Source organism: Ammospiza nelsoni, chromosome 27 (assembly GCF_027579445.1).
Source record: "Ammospiza nelsoni isolate bAmmNel1 chromosome 27, bAmmNel1.pri, whole genome shotgun sequence".
Classification (NCBI taxonomy): domain Eukaryota; kingdom Metazoa; phylum Chordata; class Aves; order Passeriformes; family Passerellidae; genus Ammospiza; species Ammospiza nelsoni.
The window spans coordinates 5,254,703-5,274,303 of record NC_080659.1 but is presented as its reverse complement, the minus strand read 5'-3'; the positions used below and the strand labels follow the sequence as shown (position 1 = coordinate 5,274,303).

Here is a 19,601-nt window from a genome sequence, read left to right as displayed (position 1 = left end):
ACGAGCTGTGGGTACAAACCAGGAGATTTCTGGGTTTTATTCCTGTCCCTTGTTCCCTGGGCCATTGGGCTGCTGCTGTTGGATGTGTGCTTGGCTCCCTCCCCTCCGTCTCCCACATGGAGGAACAGCATTTTGGAGGTGGTGCCGTTCCCACCTGATGCTGATCATGGCTCTCTGGGAACCTGTAAATTGATTTTTTTGTTCGTTTCTTTAAGCTGCTGCTGGTGGTGCCAGTGTAAGGAAGGAGAGGGGGAGCTGTGGAAGGGAGGGAAGGATCCCAGATCAGCTCTCCCATCAGCGCCACCCCTGCCATGGCGGGGACACCTTCCCAAATCTCCCCAGATGAGAAATTTCCTTTTCTGCAGCCACGTTTGCCTCGTACAGGCGCCTATTTCCAGCAGGAGCAGAGGAGAGGAACTGCTCTGTGTCCCTGCTGAGCAGCAGGATGGGTTTGGGACACCCTCCCACACACACGGGGCTGCAGCACGTTCAGACAATCTTCCTTTAATACAAAGTCAATATATCTACATACACCGTGGTATGAAAACCACTTACTGTTTCAGTTTGAAATAACAGTGTGAAAGCAACAGCACTTTGCTCTCATACAAAGAAAAAAAACCTCCCCCCTCCCCCCAACTTGTCCAGTAAGATTTTTGCTGCAACATACTTAGAAATTTGGGCAACTTTCACACAAATAAGTAAAATCTCGAAGAAGCCTTTCAGTCGGTTCTTTTTTTTTTTTTTTTCTTTTTCATTTTTTCAGTTAAAGACAGGAAATGGGTTGTGTGGGGGGTTCTGGGCAGCACTTGATGGCCATGATTACCCCTTCTAGAAAAATAAAAAAAAAAAAAAAAAGGAGAGGGCAGAGGTGAGCAGAGTTTGGGGCAGGGTGGCTTTTCTCAGATATTTTGAGCTCTGGATGCTGAAAGTCCTGGGCACTGGAGCCACAAGCAGCTCAGAGAGAGGCCAGGCTGGGTCTGCAACACACCTGGGGTGGTAAAAGACCTGTTGGGTGTCAAAACTCCAAAATCATTCTGTCTCCAGTCAGCAAAAGCCACTGGTGGTGTTGGATGTCCCAGCTCAGCCCTGGCCCTGCGTGGCCACAGATGAAGGGGAATTGGCACTGCCACCACCCCTGAAGGGGAATTGGCACTGCCACCACCCCTGAAGGGGAATTGGCACTGCCACCACCCCTGCACCTCCTGCTCCCCTCCCTTCCAGGGACCTGGGATATGTCTGTGATTGAAAACAAGAGAACGCAAAAAAAAAAAAAAAAAAAAAAAAAAAAAAAAAAAAAAAATTTACTAATAATAATAAAAAAAAAAATCCAGAAAGGACATTTTGTTCTTACATGAGCAAGTTAAACCTTTTAAATGGTAGAAAAGCAATATGTAGAAGTAGCAATTTGCACTGCATTTTTATATATCACAGCCATTACACGTAACATTTCTACAGTGAAAAAATAGACTGTCTTTGAACATAATATGAACAAATAAGCAAATTTTTCTTTTAAATTCATTGACTGATATTCTTTGTCTTTAAAAAAAAAAAAAAGGAAAAAATACACTATTTAAAAAAAAAGGTAATGTCACTTGTTACAGTTACATCGATACTTTAAAGAAAGCCACTCACAGTATTTGCCATTGGATGCACCTTCCTGGATCTTTCCCAGTTCTTTTACAGCTGGGGCATGTTGGGGACAGTGGGAGATGTGCAAGGAGTGCCTGGTGCTGGGCCAGTCCTGAGAGGAGCTCCCGAGAGCTGCTGAGTTCAGAGGCGAGGGGCCGGCACCAGGAGCCAGCTGGGTTTGGGGAAAATCGATTTCTGCAGGTGGTTCTGGGGCTCCTGCAGGGAGATGGGGCTGGCAGGAGCAGGGGGACACGGCTGCTCGGGGCAGCAGTGGGCTGTGGATGTGCAAAGAGCCTGGGGAAGGGGCTGCCTTCGTCCCACCCTGCTCCGAGGAAAGCCTGATGTGCTGGGAGGGGGCCCAGACCCGGCAGCCAGAGACCCCAGCCCGAGCAAGGCAGGGGTTACCCCCCACAGCCAGCTCTGGGGGTTGTAACTCGCTCTTTCAGCCTTTTAAACACCCTAAAAAATAAAATTTTGGAATTAGAAGAAATGAGGAATGTTCCAAGTATTCAAAATGTGAGCTATAAAACCTCTGGCGTGGCAGGGGCATCCCGTGAATGTTTGCAAGGTGCCTGCAAGCCCAGAATCATCCCAATGCTGATACTGAGGTTATTAAGACTCCAGCTAGAAGAACTCCTGACCCTAAGTCTGCCTAAGTGTTGAGATTTAGCTCCTTTTCTTTCACAGATCACCTTCAATTCTGCAAGTGACTTCCTTTAAAGACTGCCAACTACATTAGTAAATAAACTGAACTCTAATGATGTAACCAAAGTCGGTTTTTCCTTCCCTTCTCCAGCAGAAACGGTTCCCAAGGTGTGTTGTAGCTTTTGGATCAGTTTCCCCATGTCCATCCATCCATCCATCCATCCATCCTCCCCAGGGAACACCTCCTGAGGTTGCAGAGCAGGTCTGAGCAGCCCTCCTGGGCCGCCCCTGCGAGGGCCAGGTCACAAGGTGGAGATGCCCAAGGGGTGTTCCTTCCAATCCTCCCCCCTGCTCCCGATGCACTGTCCAGATGAAAAGGTTCTTCTTCTGAGTCAGTTTTGTAAGTTCAAGCGCTCCTCCTGGGTCAGAAGAGGCCTTCCAGGACTGAAGTGGTTGGTAGAGTCTGCACAACGATGGCTTTTTATGTTGCATAGTGATCAAAACTTCCCAGATACTCCAGAGCTGCCTGGTAACAGAACTGGTATTCATCCTGCCAACAGCAAAGAGAAGCAGCCTCAGAGGTGGGAATGGGCTCCTCAGGATCCCTGTCCTGCTTTCCAGACAGCCCAAAGCTGAGCAGGAACCTTTGTGATTCTCAAAGAGCTGAGAACTCCCGAAAGAGGGAAGCTCCAGCTCTCCTTTATGCCTGTGCCTCTCAGGCACTGAACATCCCCCTCTCCTGTCAGCCCCTCAGCCAGATTTGTGTGCTTGGCTAAGAACAGAGCCTCCATACTGCCATGGAATCTTTAAGGGACTTCCTAACAATAGGAATATATATATTTTAAAATTCATTTTGTATTTCTTAGGTGAAGTCAGCAGTGCAGCCTGGGCCAGTGAAGGGAGTGAAACGAGAGGGGCTGGAGGTTCCTCCCTCAAGCCAAGCCAAGCCAAGCCAAGCCAAGCCAAGCCAAGCCAAGCCAAGCCAAGCCATTTAATGATCCCTGGGACAGGTTGGGGGCCCCCCTCACCTCTGTTTGCACCATTGCAGGTCGTTGTGTTCGCAGCATCTTCACTGTCTGGAAAATATCTACAACCCCCTCGTAGCGCATCCGCTCCAGGACGATGCTCAGGGTGATGAACACTCCGGTCCTGCCCACGCCAGCACTGCAGGAAAGGGGGCAAATCATCAGGGAATTGTGTGCTGCAAGGTCCAAATGTCCCTGTAAATGCTGCTTGGGGTGGGGCTGAGCCCTGTGAATGTGTTGGAAGTGGAGAGCCTGGGTCAGTCCTCCAGGAGAGACACCCAGAAATAACCCAAGTGCCACAGAGTGACCCAAAAAATGTTTGGGGAAGGGAAATTTAAGAAGTTAAAAGCTTTGGTAGTGGGAAACAGTGTTCAGTGGGAAAATGATTCATAATATGTAATATTGGGCTTTTGAAAATGAATAATTTTAATAAGAATGGATCATCCTGTTCTGCCTGTGGGTAAGGAGGTACCATTCTTGCTAGCAGCAAACAGCCCAGCAGTGCTGGAGGTGTAAATTGGGTTGAGACTGGTAAAAACCACTTCTAATTCTGCAGGTCAAATACTACAGATATTCTATAGATATGCTCTATGTCATATTATGGCTCCCATCTCCTTCAGAGATATTTCATCTCTCTAAACATAAAGAGTCAAAAGCCTTGTGGGCAGTGCCAGGGCTGAAGGGAGATGAGTTTGGCTGGCAGAGGCAAATGTTTGGCACCAACACCCCCAGAAATCTCCCTGCAAGGATGGGGTGGAAAGGGAGGATATCTGGATTTCAATTCCCTCTGCTCTCCCACATCCCATCTGGGTGAGGTGTGTCCAGGTGCCTACCTGCAGTGGACAGAGATGGGGCCATCCTGGCCAAACTGCTCCTTGGTCTTGTGCACCTGCCCAATGAAGTCGATGAAACCTTCTCCTGATTTTGGCACACCTTGTTCTGGCCAGTCAGTGAACTGGAACTGACGAACAGTTCGTGACTGACCGTCCTGGGGGACAAAACAGGAATAGTTCAACACCTGTGTTTGTGACAACACACAGAAAAGGCAAAAAAAACCCCTCCTGTTTTTGCTGCTGGTTTGTTAAAGGGCATGAAAAGTTGAGGCAGCTCAGTGCCGTAGTCGAGTGCACACGTATTTATTATCCAGCCCCATGGTGATGAAGCTGCTTGTGTTGCAGCTGACATTCCTGGAGTCAGGCTGTCAGCACAGATCCATATCCTGGCAGGTGCTGAAAGCTCTGACCACTGCAGACAGCACAGATGGAGTCTTCAGCAAAGGAACGTTCAAGGTGAGGTGTTGGCCCCTCTAATCAATCTTCACAAAGAATTGCCACAGTGTCAGAATTACAGCTGACAGGAAGATAAATCTTGTTCTATGAGGACTGATGAGGCATCCTCCTCCTCAACCTTGCAAATTGAATTATCAGGTTCTGGAATACTTTGGCAACCTCAAAAGCTGTGCTGTGAGAGGGAGGGTTATGTTTGCTACTGAAATTTGAGAAGGTATTGAAATGTTCCTTCAGATGAGAAAGCTGACATTGAATCGAAGATTATTGGAGTGAATTTGTCCCTTTGAACATGACTGACAGTGGCTCCTCTCCAAGCCATAGAAGTGCTCCTTTTCTGAAGGGTGCAGAAAAACCTTTGCAAGATTTTTATCAGCTTTTGCTTTCTGCTTTCACCTCAAATAAGCTGCAGCTAAACCCCAAAGCCAGGCACCTCTCTAACAAAGCAACTCAAGGCAGTGAGAGAGGTTTGAAACTACTTTCAATTTGTAAGAACAAATACTCCAGTCCAATCTGTGTGTGTGTGTTCTGTTCCTCATCACAACTGAGCTCTTGGGCACATGGACTCCAAACCTCCCTGGGCAGCCCCTTCCACTACCTGACCACACTTTACATGGAGAAATTCCTGCTGATGTCCAACCTGAACCTCCCCTGGCACAGCTTGAGGCTGTTTTGTCTTGTTCTGTGAGCAGAGCACCTTGTTCTGTGCAGGGTTTGGACTCGATGATCCTTGTGGGTCCCTTCCAGCCATGAGCTCTCCTCCACTGATAACCCCAGAGAAAGTGTGGACACCTCAGCCAAGCCCCCCAAACCCTCCTGCCAACCCCATTCCTCCCAGTTTGAACTGCCCCACGCCAGCACCTACCCTGGCATCTGTGACCTTGAACTCCCTCAGGATGTACTGGGGCATGTTGTACTCAGCCATGGGGTCCACCACAAAGTACTGGTACCGTGCTGAGCGCTCTGCAGGCCAGTACTGGTGGCACTTCTCCTGTTGGGGCAAACAGGTCCTGTCAGCCCTTGTCCATCCTGCAGGATCCCCTCCCAGCCCCTCTCCTGCCCTCCAGGCTCCCTCCCAGCCCCACTCACCCGCCCCATCTCCCGAAGCTTGGTCAGCATCACCACGATGGTGGAGTTGTTTTCCCAGAGCATCCTCCAGAAGTCCTCGGTGGTCTCTGCCAGCGGCCCCTGCGTGGCTATGTAGGCTCTCTGCTGCCTGGGGAGCCCAAAGCAAGGAGGGGTCAGGGGGGTGAGCACTGCATGGGCAGCAGCTTTGGGGAATGCAGGGAAAGGCTGGAGAGTGGCAGAGCACACGGAAATGCTGGGGAAGGACTAGAACTGCACAGGGTCTAAAGGGGTTGGGATGTCTTTGGTGCCAGTGGTCAAAATAAAGAGCCAATGGTGAAGCTCTCCTTAAATATCACTTCCAAGGGGTAAATCCAACCGAATCCCAGTGCCACAGCCATGGCCAGCACTGCTGGTCCTGGACAGGAGGAAAAGCTGAACATGGAGTTGCTTTGCTCCCTCCAAACCCACCCATGGAGTGCTGCAGCTCCCAGGGCTGAATTTTCCTGGGAGAAACTTTGGGGATCGCAATGCCCCCACATCACAGAGGTAACAAAAGGGCAATCCATATTGAGAAACCTGCCAACAGCCAAATCCACACTGGGCTGATTCTCTGTGTGCTCAGGACCTGCAGCTGAGGAGGGGCTGCACTGCTTTAGAGAATCATTTAATAATAATTTAATAATTTAATCATCATAGAGGTAATTTAAGACCACTACAGGGGAAAATCTCCTCAGCAGGCTGGATTTGGGTGTGGGGTGGGATTTAGCCCTGGCACCCGTGATGGGGCAGGTGATGGGCAGCACAGGTGATGGGGCGGGTGATGGCCAAGAGAGGTGAGGGGGAAGGTAATGGGGCAGGTGATGGCCAGCAGGAGCTGCCCGTGCAGGTGATGGGGCAGGTCGTGGCCAGCACAGGTGATGGCCAGCAGGGGCTGCCCGTGCAGGTGATGGGGCAGGTCGTGGCCAGCACAGGTCGTGGCCAGCAGGGGCTGCCCGTGCAGAGGCAGCCCGGGCTCGGGGCTCGGGGCTCGGCCGTACCTGTAGCCATCAATGAAGCTGGCGTTGATGTAGTCGGAGCCCTCGACGCCGCGGATGGGCTGCAGGCACACCCGCGTGGTCTCGTAGGGCATGATGTTCACCAGGCGGTTCTTGAACTTGTTGCAGGGCAGGTTGGCGCTGATGAAGCGCGAGGTGTGGGCCTTGGAGTTGGCCAGGCGCTGCGGGCAGGGGACACTCACTGGAGGCTGCTCCTGACCCATGCCAGCCCCTTAACCTGTCCTACCCTCTGGGTGCCCTCCTGGGGTTTGTTTTTGGGGGTGAGGCCTTTCCCTAAGCAAAGCTTTCAGAAAATAGTACTACTACTAAAAAAGTTAAAAATCCCTCCAATTTAAGAGGGAGTAAAGTCATTCTGGGTCTGGAGCGACCAAGGAAGCAGCCTGTGGTGCCAGTCTGGCTTTCCCAGGGAACTGCAATGTAAGTACCTCCCACATGGAAGCAGCAAGGTGCCACCAGCCTGACGAAGGCTCCCTGTGACCACCCAGCCCTGGGCAGGCCCATCCTCACCTTGAACTCCAGCTCCATGCCCGTGACGTGCTCCCTGGCCTCGATCTGTGCCAGTTTCTGGATGTAGCTGTAGAGGTTCCGAGCCGGGACCTCGGTGTTGCCGCAGGCCACGGCCTCCAGCAAGGCATCGTGGATGAAGCTGTACTGGTCCTCAGTCTGCACCATGTAGTTGCGCTGGGACCTCATGAGGGTGACGTGCCCGTAGATGTCCACGGTCTTCTCGTGCTTGATCCTCTCCAGCATGGCGTCGATCACGATGAAGCAGCCGGTGCGTCCCACGCCCGCGCTGGGGACAGGGCACGGGGAGTGAGAGTCTGGCCTTCACTGGGCGGTGCCTGCTGCCCCTGCACGCTGCTCTGTGTACCCTGCACACTGTTCCGTGTCCCCTGCATGCTGCTCTGTGTCCCCTCCGTATCTCTCTGTGTCCCCTGCACGCTGCTCTGTGTCCCTTCCATACCTGTCCTGTGTCCCCTCCACACCCCTCCATCCCCTCTCCACACTGCTCTGTCCTGTGTCCCCTCCACATCACTCTGTCCCCCCTGCACACTGTCCTGTCCTCCCTCCACACTGCTCCATTCCCTCTCCACACCTCTCTGTCCCCTCTCCACACTGTCCTGTCCCCTCTCCACCCTGCTCTGTCGTGTCCCCCCTCCACTGTGACACCCCAGGCCAGGCACAGCTGTGGCAGCCCCCCTGAGGCTCCAACAAGGGGCTGGCAGGATCTAAACCCCCCTGTTTAATGCCTCAGATCTCTGCAGCTGAAAGAGCACCGATGTTGTAATGAGCAACATGCGTCACCTCTCTCCCTCAATGTTTTTGTGCATCAGGTAACATCAGACCCGTGTGTAATGGCATTTGTGCCTCAGCAGGGCTCTGTGCTCTCTTGGGCCACTGCTAATAAAGGGTTTCCTTTTACCATTCCAGTGCTGTCCCTTTTTTCCTGGAGCCCCCTTGATCTCTGTTAATTAGACTGCCTAACACCTGAACCAAGCAGGTGACTGGAGCTTTGGCAAGAATTTAGCAGCTGATCTGGGAGCTGGTTGTGAGCTGACAGCTCTTTATTCATTTTCTGAGGTGCACAATAATTGCCATCTGCAAGGGTAGTGATAAGTTGCCCACTCACAAAGACTGTTTAAATGGCATCCTCCAGCAGAGGCAGGATTAGCTTCCCCAGCAGCCTGCACAATGCAGATCTTCCCCCAGTGCCCAGGAACCTGCAGGCTCCTCCACACCCTCCTGAGGAACACAGGGATTTATCTGCATTGAGGCCTCGAGGATTCCTCACTGGGTTGTAAATTGAATTAGGGAATGCTACCTGCCTTCAGCCTGGCATTATCAGGAAGGCTGCAGCACTCAGAAACCCTCTGTCAATCACTGTCAGCCCTGCCTTGGGCAGCTGAGGCAGCTCTGCCTCCCAAACACCTCCAACACCCTCTGAGGTCACACCTGATCCTCCTCCTCCTTTCTCACTGTGGCCACAAACAGCCCCACCACACAGAACCAGACACTGCTACAGCACCAGGCACTTCCCATTGCTTACAGGATCATCAAACCCCAGAATGGTTCGGTTCCAAAGGGACCCTAAAGCTCATCCAGTGCCACCCCTGCCATGGCCAGGGACACCTTCCACTGGAGCAGGTTACCCCAAGCCCTGCCCAGCCTGGCCTGCAGCACTTGATCCAAGTCATTTGGCCCCAATAGTAACCCAATGGTCTCAGGAGCCACTCATCTTGGTGCAAGTCCAAGTGAAAGTAATGGACCTCTCACTAGTCCTAAATACATCCATACTCTTAACCCTAGTAACCCTCTCCACCCCCATCCTATTCCCTCTTCTATCCAACAACCTCAAAGCCACTCCTAGCACAATTACAAACACAGTCAAACCTTCCTTCTTAATCAGCCTAATCCCAATAACAATCTACATCCACTCTGGAACAGAAAGCCTCACCTCCTTCTAGGAATGAAAGTTCATCACAAACTTCAAAATCCCCATCATGCTGTTCCTCATCATCTCAGGACATGCTGAGCTCAACGGAATCCCCAGGTCCCTTTCTCAGGTGCTGCCCGGGAACGCACCTGTGCCCAGGTAAACCCACCCCCTCCAGAAGTGCCAGGGGAGGGGAGCAGTACCTGCAGTGCACCACGATGGGCCCGGCATCCGGGGGGTTGCAGGTTTTGACCCGTCTGAGGAAGGCCAGGAAGGGCGTGGGGTACTCGGGCACGCCGTGGTCGGGCCAGGCCGTGAACTGGAACTGCCGCACCTCGCGCTTCTCGCTGGAGCCGTTCTGCAGCACAGCACGGCACAGTGCGGGGGTCAGGGACAGCAGCACAGCACAGCACGGGGTCAGGGACAGCAAACTGCCTGGGATGGTGTGCCCTGGGCACGGCACAGCACAGCACAGGGCCCAGGGACAGCAAAACCAAACTGCCTGGGCTGGGTGTGCCCTGAGCCACAACCCCATCTGTGCTCCCCCACTGCACACAGGGAAAGGCAGGAGCTGCTTCAGAAGGACCCTGTTTATTAAGAATATCTGTAATGCTTATTGTTATTTTAATTTTATTAAAGTCGAGTCACGGGATGGTTTGAGGGGGATATTAAAGCTCATCCAGTGCCACCCCGTCAATGTCCCATATTATTTGTTGATAACGTACAGGTGTAAGCTCGCCTCGTAGAGGGAGGACCCTGGTTACTCATTCTAGCATTAATTCTCCTACTTAAATATAGGTTGTTAATGGGGAGGGAGTCATGAAGTTCTGATATTTTTGGAATGTAGAGCTTTAATGCACTTTTTGTTGATGGCTGCTTGAGGTCCCACATAATAATTGGGGAATCAATATTTATCCGCTTGTAGAGATTGTATTCTTTTTTAAAAGGAGCTGTACCCCCTTTAAATAGCCCTTAATTCACTTCATTAGGGTTAGTGGGTTTTCCTTGGAGAAGAATTAAGAGCGAACTTAGATTTGTTTCACAGGTGACCAGCTATCACCCAGTTGGGCTGGGAATAATGGGACATTCACGGGATGGTGAAGGGGACATTAAAGCTCATCCAGTGCCACCCCTGCCTTGCACAGGGTGTGCCTCCCTCCTTGTTAGGAGGGAATCCAGAGCTCTTGGGGGTGGGAATGAAGGTTTGGAACTGCCACGAGTCAAACTGGTGACATCAAAGATTTATTGATCTTTTGGAATGTTGCAGCCTGAGACCCCTTTGTAACTGGAGCCTGCAGGTGTAAAATAGCTCAGGGTATGTGACCCCTTCCCAACTCACTGTTGTGAGTTTTTCCCTTATGAGAAACCCTTGAGTATTCCTGCAGTTCACCAGGAGTGTTCCAGCCCCTCTCCAGGGAAAAGAGGAGCAGGAGCCAGCTCACCTTGTGCAGGGAGAAGGTCCTGACGCAGAAGGTGGCCAGCTCAATGGTGTCCAGCAAGGTCACCTGGATCATCCCATAGGTGTCTGTGCCTCGGCCTGGCCAGTACTGGTCACACTTTATCTGCAAGGCAAGGAGGGATGGCTCAGTGCTGGGCAAACCCAAACTGGGGGGTGCTCATTCCCAAAATGCCCTGGTGGCAAAGGCAAGGGGAGGTGCAAGAAGTGTCTCTGCACAGCACCAGGACAGGGACAAACCCACCAGAAAAAGCTCCTACTGACTAAGCACAGACTTTGATGCTACATCGATCCCACAGACAACAGACTGGAATGATCCTGAAGATTAGAGGGAATGTACTGGGGCTTGTTAAACAAGAGAACTGAATGTGAAACTTGCCACATGATTAGCTCCAAGACAGACATGCAGTGGGATCCAGCAACCCCTTCTCCTGGAGTTGCCAAGGAGGCTGCAGCTTTCCAGGGTGAATGGTTTGTTTTTTTTACAAGCAACGAATCACTGAACTTTCAGGGTGCTGGCAGAGCAGGCAGAAATCCCCCCCTGGCTGCACATCAAAGGGATTTGCCGTTCCCCCAGCTCTCCCCTCCAATCCCCCTGGATTATGACTAACCAGTCATCCCTCTCATGCATCTTACCCGTGATTTCTCCTCCAGCTTAGTCATCATGACAATGGTGGCTGAGCGCTGCTCCCACACCATCCTCCAGAAGTCCCCAAAGGTCTCTGGCAGGGGCCCCTGGGTGGCAATGTAGGCGTTCTGCTTCCGGTACCCGTCGATGTAGTTGGCATTGATGTAATCACTGCCCACAATTCCTGTGTCAAATCAGCAAAAATCAGCCATCTGCAAGGACTTCACACAGCTGGAAGCTGCGCTGAGGAGATTTTTGCAGGGACGCTGTTAGAGTGAAGCTCACCGCAGAAACACCCGAGCCTTGGTGGGTCAGGATGACCCAGGCTCCTGGCAAGGTGTTCCCAGCTCAAGCTCCTGCATTGCAGAGAGACAGCAACTCCTTGCAAAAGGTATTAAAGAGACCAAGTATCAGGCCTTGAAACCGTGGTGTTTTTCCTCATGTGCTTAACAGGAGCAAAGTCCTGGAGCAGGGCTCCTGCTGCATCCATGTCCATAGGACAAACCCGAGTCCTTGTCCCAGCCTGCCCCGAGCCCGGGCAGAAATGCACCTGGTCAATGACTGTGTGGTCCATAATCTAATGCCAGGCATTGAGCTACAGCTGGACAGAGTAAAGAATAAAGCCAGGCTTGATTTAGCCAATGAAGGCTTTGAAATTACAGGCTTTGACTTGCTGTAAATTGCCCGCTGTCATTTTTAAGAGTGTTTTTTTTTTTCCCTACCCGCATGAGTTACAGGCTATTGAGCTCCAGCTGCTCGCCTGGGTCCTTGCTTGAGGGTTTGGGATGAGCAGGAGGCACTGCCAGAGTGAAGAGGTTGATTGGGACATGGCAGGAGAAAGCTGCTCTGAAGTTAAAACGCCCAGGTTCAGCTCCGGAGCCGGCGCCTGGCACGGAGCACTCGGGGCTGGTTTGGCTGCTCCCGAGCACAGCGAGTGCCTGGCAAGGCTGGCAGGATCTGCAAACCCATGATTAACTCGGTGCAGAGCCCTTCACTCCTGTCTGCAGGGGAGCCAAGGCTGGGGAGCAGCACCAGTGGGGACTGGGCTGCAGGAATGGGGGCTGCAGGAATGGAGGCTGCAGCACTGGGGGCTGCAGGAATGGAGGCTGCAGCAATGGGGGCTGCAGCACTGGGGGCTGCAGCAATGGGGGCTGCAGGAATGGGAGCTGCAGCACTGGGGGCTGCAGGAATGGGGGCTGCAGCACTGGGGGCTGCAGGAATGGGAGCTGCAGCCATGGGGGCTGCAGGAATGGAGGCTGCAGCACTGGGGGCTGCAGGAATGGGGGCTGCAGCACTGGGGGCTGCAGCAATGGGGGCTGCAGGAATGGGGGCTGCAGGAATGGGGGCTGCAGCACTGGGGGCTGCAGCAATGGGGGCTGCAGCAATGGGGGCTGCAGCAATGGGGGCTGCAGCAATGGGGGCTGCAGCAATGGGGGCTGCAGCTGGTGAGGGGTGAGCCCAGAGCAGCCTCCCTGTCCTCAAGGGCACCCGGGAACTTCAGCTGCTGGGAAATGGCTTTTGATTAAATTTCTGCAGGGTTCCCTACCCTTGCTCCCTCCCAGTCTGAAATTTCAGGAGGGAGAGAAGGTGGCTGCCATGGCAGGAGTGTGTTTAGGGCTGAGCTTCCAGAATTAATCTCCTCTGCAGCCCCCTGGGGTCCACTCTGTCATTTGAAATGGTGGCATGAGCTCCTGCAAAGTTTCACTGTGTGACAGCCCCAGCTTCAGAGAAGTCACAGAATTAAAACCACTGCTTCTCCCTGACCAAGCAGGCAGTGGCAGTCTGCATCCTCAACAAATTCAGATTTTAAACAAAGAAAAAGCAACAAAACTATAATTCCTCCAGCTCCTTTCATCTTCCAGCCCTGAGCATAACACAGAGCCCGGCAGGAAGGAGCACAGCAGCCAAGACATGTCAGAACCTCTCACATGCTTGAAAATTCAACCTTGGCCCATCATCCTTGCACTGTTGGTCCCTCACAGAGCCCTGGGCAGAGCTGGAAGTGCTGCCTGCATCCAGCCCCAGATCCAAGACCAGCCCAAGTGTCCTTCACTCCCTCACTTGTGCTCTTCTCCCCTCCCTTGAATGACAAAGCAACTTTTTAAAGCCTCTGCTTTCCTTGGCTCATACAATATTAATCTCGGAATTAAACCAAGGCAGAACACAGTCAGCTTCACAAGGAGAAACATTTAAAGCCCTCTAATAGCAGGCCAGAGCAATCCAGATTTGTGCAGTTTTTTGGCAGATCACCGTGCTCTGCTGCTGCCTCAGCTCTCCCCCTTCCCCGTGCCCCTCAGAGCTACCGTGGCACAGGGAGATTATTTTAGCAATTCCCTGGTCTCAAAGGCTTTGGAATTAACCTCTCCATTCACCAGGCAGTTACCAGGACATCCCACATCCTCTCTGCTCTGATGATCAGCTCTTGGCAATGCAAGCCTGGCCTTGAAGGCTTTATCCACCCAGCACAGCCACATCCTGAGCCCATGAAACTCCAGCATTATCTTGGCAGCAGCAACCCAAGCAGGTGCCCTGTTCAACTCCATCTCAAGCCCCTCTTATCCTGGCGTGCACTGGAGCAGCTCTGTCAAGAGCCACGAGTTGTGAAATTTAATGTAAATTTCCTGACTGCACCATCGCTCACACAAGCAGCTCAGGAAACAATTTATGACCCGCCAGGCTTGCTCTAACCCCTTCTTATCCCCAGCCTTTTAGGGGCCAGGGGCTGCAGCAGGGGCTGCATATCAAGTGATCTTTGTGCCTGTACAACTCAGTGGCCACATCTTTGCTGCTGCTGCCTCTCACATTTGCTTCCCACTCCTCCCTGAGCAGCCCTGCTCCGTGTTCCACCACCCTGCTCTGCTCCCTCTGAAGCACTGTGTGGTCTGAATGCTTCCTCTTAGTCAGAGCTGTACCAAACAGGCATCTCCAAGCAAAGGGAAGGCAGTTTCTTGATAAACCAGCCCTTGATATGAGGGATTGCAGCTCCAGGGGAATATGTCAGTCACCAGAATTTAACAAATGCTCGGTTTACAGAGGTATCTCCTGCTTGCCAAACTCCCAGGGAGACGTAAAGAGAAGAATATAAATAGAGATGAGAGAAGAGCGTGTGCAGTGTGTTCCCTGCAGGAATCCATCCTGGGGAGGATGGAGCAGGGGGAGAAGAGTGTGTTTCCTGCAGGAATCCACCCTGGAGAGGATGGAGCAGGGGGTGCTCCCTCCCTACCTTCGATGGGCAGCAGGATGACACGCGAGTGGTCGTAGGCGATCACGTTGGCGTAGCGGTTCTTGGGCTTGTTCACCTCCAGGTTGGAGTGCTCCCAGGTGAACTGCTGGCCAGGGTCGATGGACTGGAGGCATTGGGAAGGGAAATGGGAGAGTCAGTGAGGAGAAAAGCAGCAAATGCAGTTCTGAGCTCTTGCTCCGCGTGGCTCTGCAGGTCTCACTCAGGAGCACAACAATCACAATTTGCCAGAGCCCAGCTTTGCTGTGGGAAAGCCCCAGCCCCATGGAGCAGCTGATGTTCCATCTCCCTTGGCCCCAGATGGAATACCTAAGGTCATTCCCCCTCTGGACTCGGCACCAAAGGTTTCCAGTGCAAATGAGGAGGAATCCCCACAGGAACCTGGCAGGGACAAGAGTGCATCCCCCAGCACAGAAGAGGGGTAGGGACCCCAGCCCTAGGACACTCAATCAACATGGGTTTTTCTTAGAAGGGATGAAAGAATAAACAATGAAATGCACTGGAGAGAAAAATCCCCTCTGCCTGTCCTAGTGATTTATGCCAGGTTTGGTGGTGGGGGTTTTTTTTCCTCTCTAAAGTCCAGCTGTCCCAGATATGGAAATTAGGTTAATTACGTTTACCTCTAAATCCTCAGCCAGAGAATTAAATAAAACAAGGGCTTAATTCCTTCATCATTTTGCAGAGCCCTTGGGGTTTGCCTCAATTGGAGGCTTGGCAGGAGCGTGCAGAGCTGTGTTTGCTGCTGCTTGCTCTCCCTCTGGCTGCCACCCTTTGGGGACGGGGTCCCAGATCCCAGACCCACCCCTCTGAGCCAGCCCCACTGCCCTCCCTGGCTGTGCCCACCCACCCCGGGCACAGCTGGTACAAAACCATGCACAAAACCAGCTCAGAGCTCACTCTGGCTGCGGAGAATTCCTAACTAATGGGTATTTATACTATTGTAATGTGTCTGTTTGCTCTCCATCCCTCTAATCATGCCTCGCCTTCACTTCATTAGCGATGTTTGTTCAGCTCTGGCTCTCCCTCTGGAGGAGGCTGGGCTGGCTCAGAGCCAGGGCACTCGGGATGTGGCATTATGCAGATCAGCCTCTGGAATCTGGATGGAGCTCAGAACGAGCTGCTGCTGCTGCCCCCGAGACCCAGCGTGGGAGGAGAGACCCAGGCAGAGCAGAATGAGCCTTCTCCAAGGCCTGACCCTGCTCCAGGTGCCCGGGGATCAGGGAGTCAGGGCAGGGAGAAGCAGCCCTTGATTGGAAAACATCCCCTGGCTCCCTGCCTGCAAACAGACGCAGCCAGTCCAGACTCACCATTAGGCTAAAAATGCCAGGGCATTTGGTGTCTTTCAACAGCAAAACCAGGAGCAGAGAGAGGCTTTTTACACGGGCATGGAATGATAGGACAAGGGGCTTTAAACTGACAGGTTTTAGGGTGGGTATGAGGAGAAATTCCTGCCTGTGAGGTGGGGAAGGCCCTGAGCAGCTGTGGCTGCCCCTGGGTCCCTGGCAGTGCCCAAGGCCAGGCTGGACAGGGCTTGGAGCAGCCTGGGACAGTTAAAGGTCCCTGCTGATGGCAGGGGGACACTGGATGGGCTTTAAGATACTTCCATCCCACACCAGTCTGGGATTGGTCATTACATTTTCCCTATCACTACCTGCACAAACCCCTCAGACATGACAAGAAGCACAAACCATCCTGTTTTCCCATCTTTAGCTCCGTGGCTGCCGATGGCATCAGCTGTGGAGCACTCCCTGCTCCTCTCACCCAGCTCAGCTGTAAAAACTGGGTGTCACAGCCCTTCACTCGGTCTCCTGTGTCCTGCAGCAATCATGGGCACCCCAAGGACAGCTCCATCCCTTCCAGGACTGCATCCCTTCTCTGAGAGAGCTCAGCCTCTGCTGAGCCAACAGGAGCAGCTCATGCACCAACCTCTTGCTTTTTATGAGCTAGAATTGAACCCAACAAAGCTCTCAGCAAGTACTTAATTTTCAATACGTAAATAGCTTTTAAATTTCAGCTAACCAGGTCTTTAAAATGAAGCTGTTCATTTGGATGAAGGCCTGTCTGAATTCCCTAATTCCTGGCTCTGCAAACCCATGCACAGCACTCACTCTTGCTCATACCTCATACTCTTGGGATAATTTCAGGTTATCATTAGCTTTGAGATGCTCTGTGTGTTCAGCCAGCTCGGAAACGGGGATGGGTGGGTGGCTGAGCATACCTAAAAGACAAGACAGCAGGAAAAGGATCTCATTTAATAATGACTAAAATTCACAACCGTTGCGCATTTTATAAGAAAGAAGGAACAAGAAAAGAAAATAAATTACAATGTAAGATCTGCAATGAAAGTAGGGAGGTTAGAAGAGAAGAATTCAGGGCTCGAAATTGTGTCCTTGGAAGTAAAAAAAAAAAAAAAAAAATCAAGGAAATAAAAAACAAAAAACAGTAAAATGAGAGTGTTCCCGTGATGGCCCCATTTTCAATGTAGAAATCAGAGCAAAAACAAAAAGGAAAATCTGAAGAGCAGATGCGTGTTAGCGATTCCAAAGTGGACTTGGAATGAGCAAACGCTGCCAGAGGAACCCACGCAGCAAATGGCACAGCACCCGCCAGGATCAGGAACCAGCTCCAACAGAAAGGGAGGCAGGGGCAGATCCAGCCAACCATGGAGACGTGGGCAGGAGATGGGAATATGCAGATGGGGGGAAGCAGGGGAGGCTTTTCAGGAACTGCACTTTGTGATCTTTAAGGTCTTTTCCGACCTCTGGGATGCTCTGGGTTGTTTTTTGCGCAGTGCTGAGAAGAACTCTGCAAGTTCTCAGTCTGCTCATGGGCACTGAGCTCTGACCCCCACCATTCCCAGGGTGCAGCCAGCCTGGAAGCACCCAGCAGGCTCCTGTTGCCTCTCCTGGCTGGTGGGGGATGCTCCTTGTGCAGCACAGCCCTCCCTTCCTCCCAGTGCTGTGGGCTGGGCTGTGCAGCCCCATCCGGGCACCTTCTGGGAGGGAGATTGGGCATGATGTTCCTGAGCTGGTTCAGCTGCTGCCCCTGCAATCCCCCAGCACTGTGGTGTGCTGGTGTTGAGGCAGCCAGGGAACTCACTGGAGCCATACTGGGAGGTCCCGCTGGTCAGACTGGTCCAACTGGGGCACATCTCAGCCAGCAGCCATGGCTGACTCAGTTCTCAGCCTGGGATTTGCACATCCTGCTCTGAAAGGGGCACCTGGAGCTCTGGGAAGAGCAGAGACCCTTCCCTGCCCACAGCATCTCAAAGGCTGCGCTGCAAACCCACAGGAAAAGCTCTCCGTGCTTTGCTCATCTGCATGGGATTATGTTTCTCCAAAGGCTTCCCATGCTGTCTGCCAGCCTCCCCAGAGGCCTGGAGAGCAGCACTGTGAGAAGCCCTGGGCAGTGCCCCCGATGAGAAGGACAGGGGTGGAGAAGAGATGGAAGCCAGGGAGAATTTCGAGCCCCGTGGGTGTTGGTGGGTGACAAAGCAGCGGCGTGGCAGCAGCATGGTCAGATAACTCTGAAAACTCAGCACAGAGATGGCAAAGCAAGCATGACATCCTCAGTTTTACAGTGACTTGGGAGAGGTGCTGCTTCCCCCAGGCCTGGGCACGGGGTGAGTCTGCCAAACCTCGACAGGTTTCTCCTAAGCTCACCACACATCTATTTTCAGCACAAGGAAATAGGGCTGAAAATAGATGAAGAGGGGAAATATACCAAAAAAGCTCACAAAAATAACCCTGAGCTATCCTGGAGGCTGTGCTGGCTCCGTTACAGCCTGCTGGGATCAGGGCAGGAAACCTCTCTGGGCTCATGGAGGAAAAACTCCCATTTAATCTCTTGTTGTCCTGTCCCACCACACCTGGAGGAGGGTTATTGCTCCACCTGCACGGAGGGGGCTGCCATCCACCCCAGGCTGGGGTGGTGGCAGGAGCTGGTCCTCTCCCAGTGTGGGATGGGGAGGCCACCCTGGCTGGGATGTTCCAGATCAGACCAAACCAGTTTAACACCACCAGCACTCGATAGACATGTAGGTTAAAAGGAGAAAATAAACAATCTGAAACCGCAGCAATAACAAGCAAGAAAAACCCCAGATCCTCCTTGGCTCAGAAGTCATGGAGCAACACGAGCAAGAACCTCTGAGCCTGTGGGCTGCATGGGAAAAGCCCTCTGTACCAATCTGGAATGAGGACTCACCTTCCCCGTGAAGGAATTTCCCAGATTTCCTTCATAAAACCCCAGGAAAAGCCCAGAGTGTGACCCCAGCAGCTCTGCCCTTTGCTGGGACCATCCTGCTTCCCCTGCAACCCTCCCTGCACAGAGCCTGGCTGGGAGCAATGGGAACTTGTTCTGCTGCTGTTAAGGACAGAAACTCCTCATGGGATTCTTTCCTAGGGCTCTTTGGAATAAAAGAAGCTCTGCAGCAATAAACACTGCCCCGCTCAAAGTGCCAAGTGCATGGGGTTTGCAGTAGGATCCAGGAGCTGGCCATGGAACGAGGCAGGAGTGGCACTGCCTCAGCTCTTCTCTCCTTTAATTCAGGAACTCATCTGGGGTGTGAGGGACTGAGTTCAGCCAGGAAAATACCCACATCCCCTCCGTTACAATGAGGGGACAATTGTGACATATTCCATACCAAACAAACCGATATTTGGTGTAAATTTCCCAGCCCCTGCATCTCCCAGCACAAGCAGCATCTGTGACTCTTCACATTTGTCAGCTGAAACCTCACATCCTTCCCTGCTCAGTATTAAGAAAAAAAAATCCAAGCCCACACCACCCAGCAAGGCTGGGATCTTGGCTCCTAATGGGATGAAATCTTTCCGAGCCAGTCTCATCTAACATTTCAATCACTTGAATCTCTCTAATCTTATCACAAAAGACTTGATTCTCTGTGCACCAGCCAAGTCGCCAGAAACGTCACCCTAACAACATCTGCTCTGTGGCCAGAGCCTATTTATCCTGCAAAGTCACCGTGGCTGGAGGCACTCTGTGAGATCTGGGGTGGCCTCTGCTCCCTGGAACAGCTCAGTGCCAAGGAGCAGGCCCTGCCACAGCTGGGAAATCACTTTTCCCCCCTGAATGAAAAGGTGCTCGAATGGCTCTTTCGGAGGGGGATCAGCAGCTG

General features: G+C 52.4%; 1 protein-coding gene across 1 annotated transcript in view; it reads right to left on the bottom strand.

Annotated features, from left to right (window-relative positions):
* Window positions 1-488: 488 nt before the first annotated feature.
* The window catches only part of PTPRS (protein tyrosine phosphatase receptor type S), a 129,312-nt gene continuing 110,199 nt past the window's right edge, over window positions 489-19,601 (bottom strand). The window contains exons 24-35 of the mRNA XM_059489748.1: window positions 16,588-16,685; window positions 14,450-14,573; window positions 11,235-11,410; window positions 10,585-10,704; window positions 9,346-9,500; window positions 7,216-7,501; window positions 6,691-6,869; window positions 5,675-5,801; window positions 5,451-5,576; window positions 4,133-4,287; window positions 3,303-3,438; window positions 489-2,824 (exon numbers count right to left, since the gene is read on the bottom strand). Of these exons, the coding sequence (XP_059345731.1) occupies window positions 2,756-2,824; window positions 3,303-3,438; window positions 4,133-4,287; window positions 5,451-5,576; window positions 5,675-5,801; window positions 6,691-6,869; window positions 7,216-7,501; window positions 9,346-9,500; window positions 10,585-10,704; window positions 11,235-11,410; window positions 14,450-14,573; window positions 16,588-16,685 (1,751 nt within the window). The 3' untranslated portion in view covers window positions 489-2,755. The remainder of the gene's footprint in view (window positions 2,825-3,302; window positions 3,439-4,132; window positions 4,288-5,450; window positions 5,577-5,674; window positions 5,802-6,690; window positions 6,870-7,215; window positions 7,502-9,345; window positions 9,501-10,584; window positions 10,705-11,234; window positions 11,411-14,449; window positions 14,574-16,587; window positions 16,686-19,601) is intronic.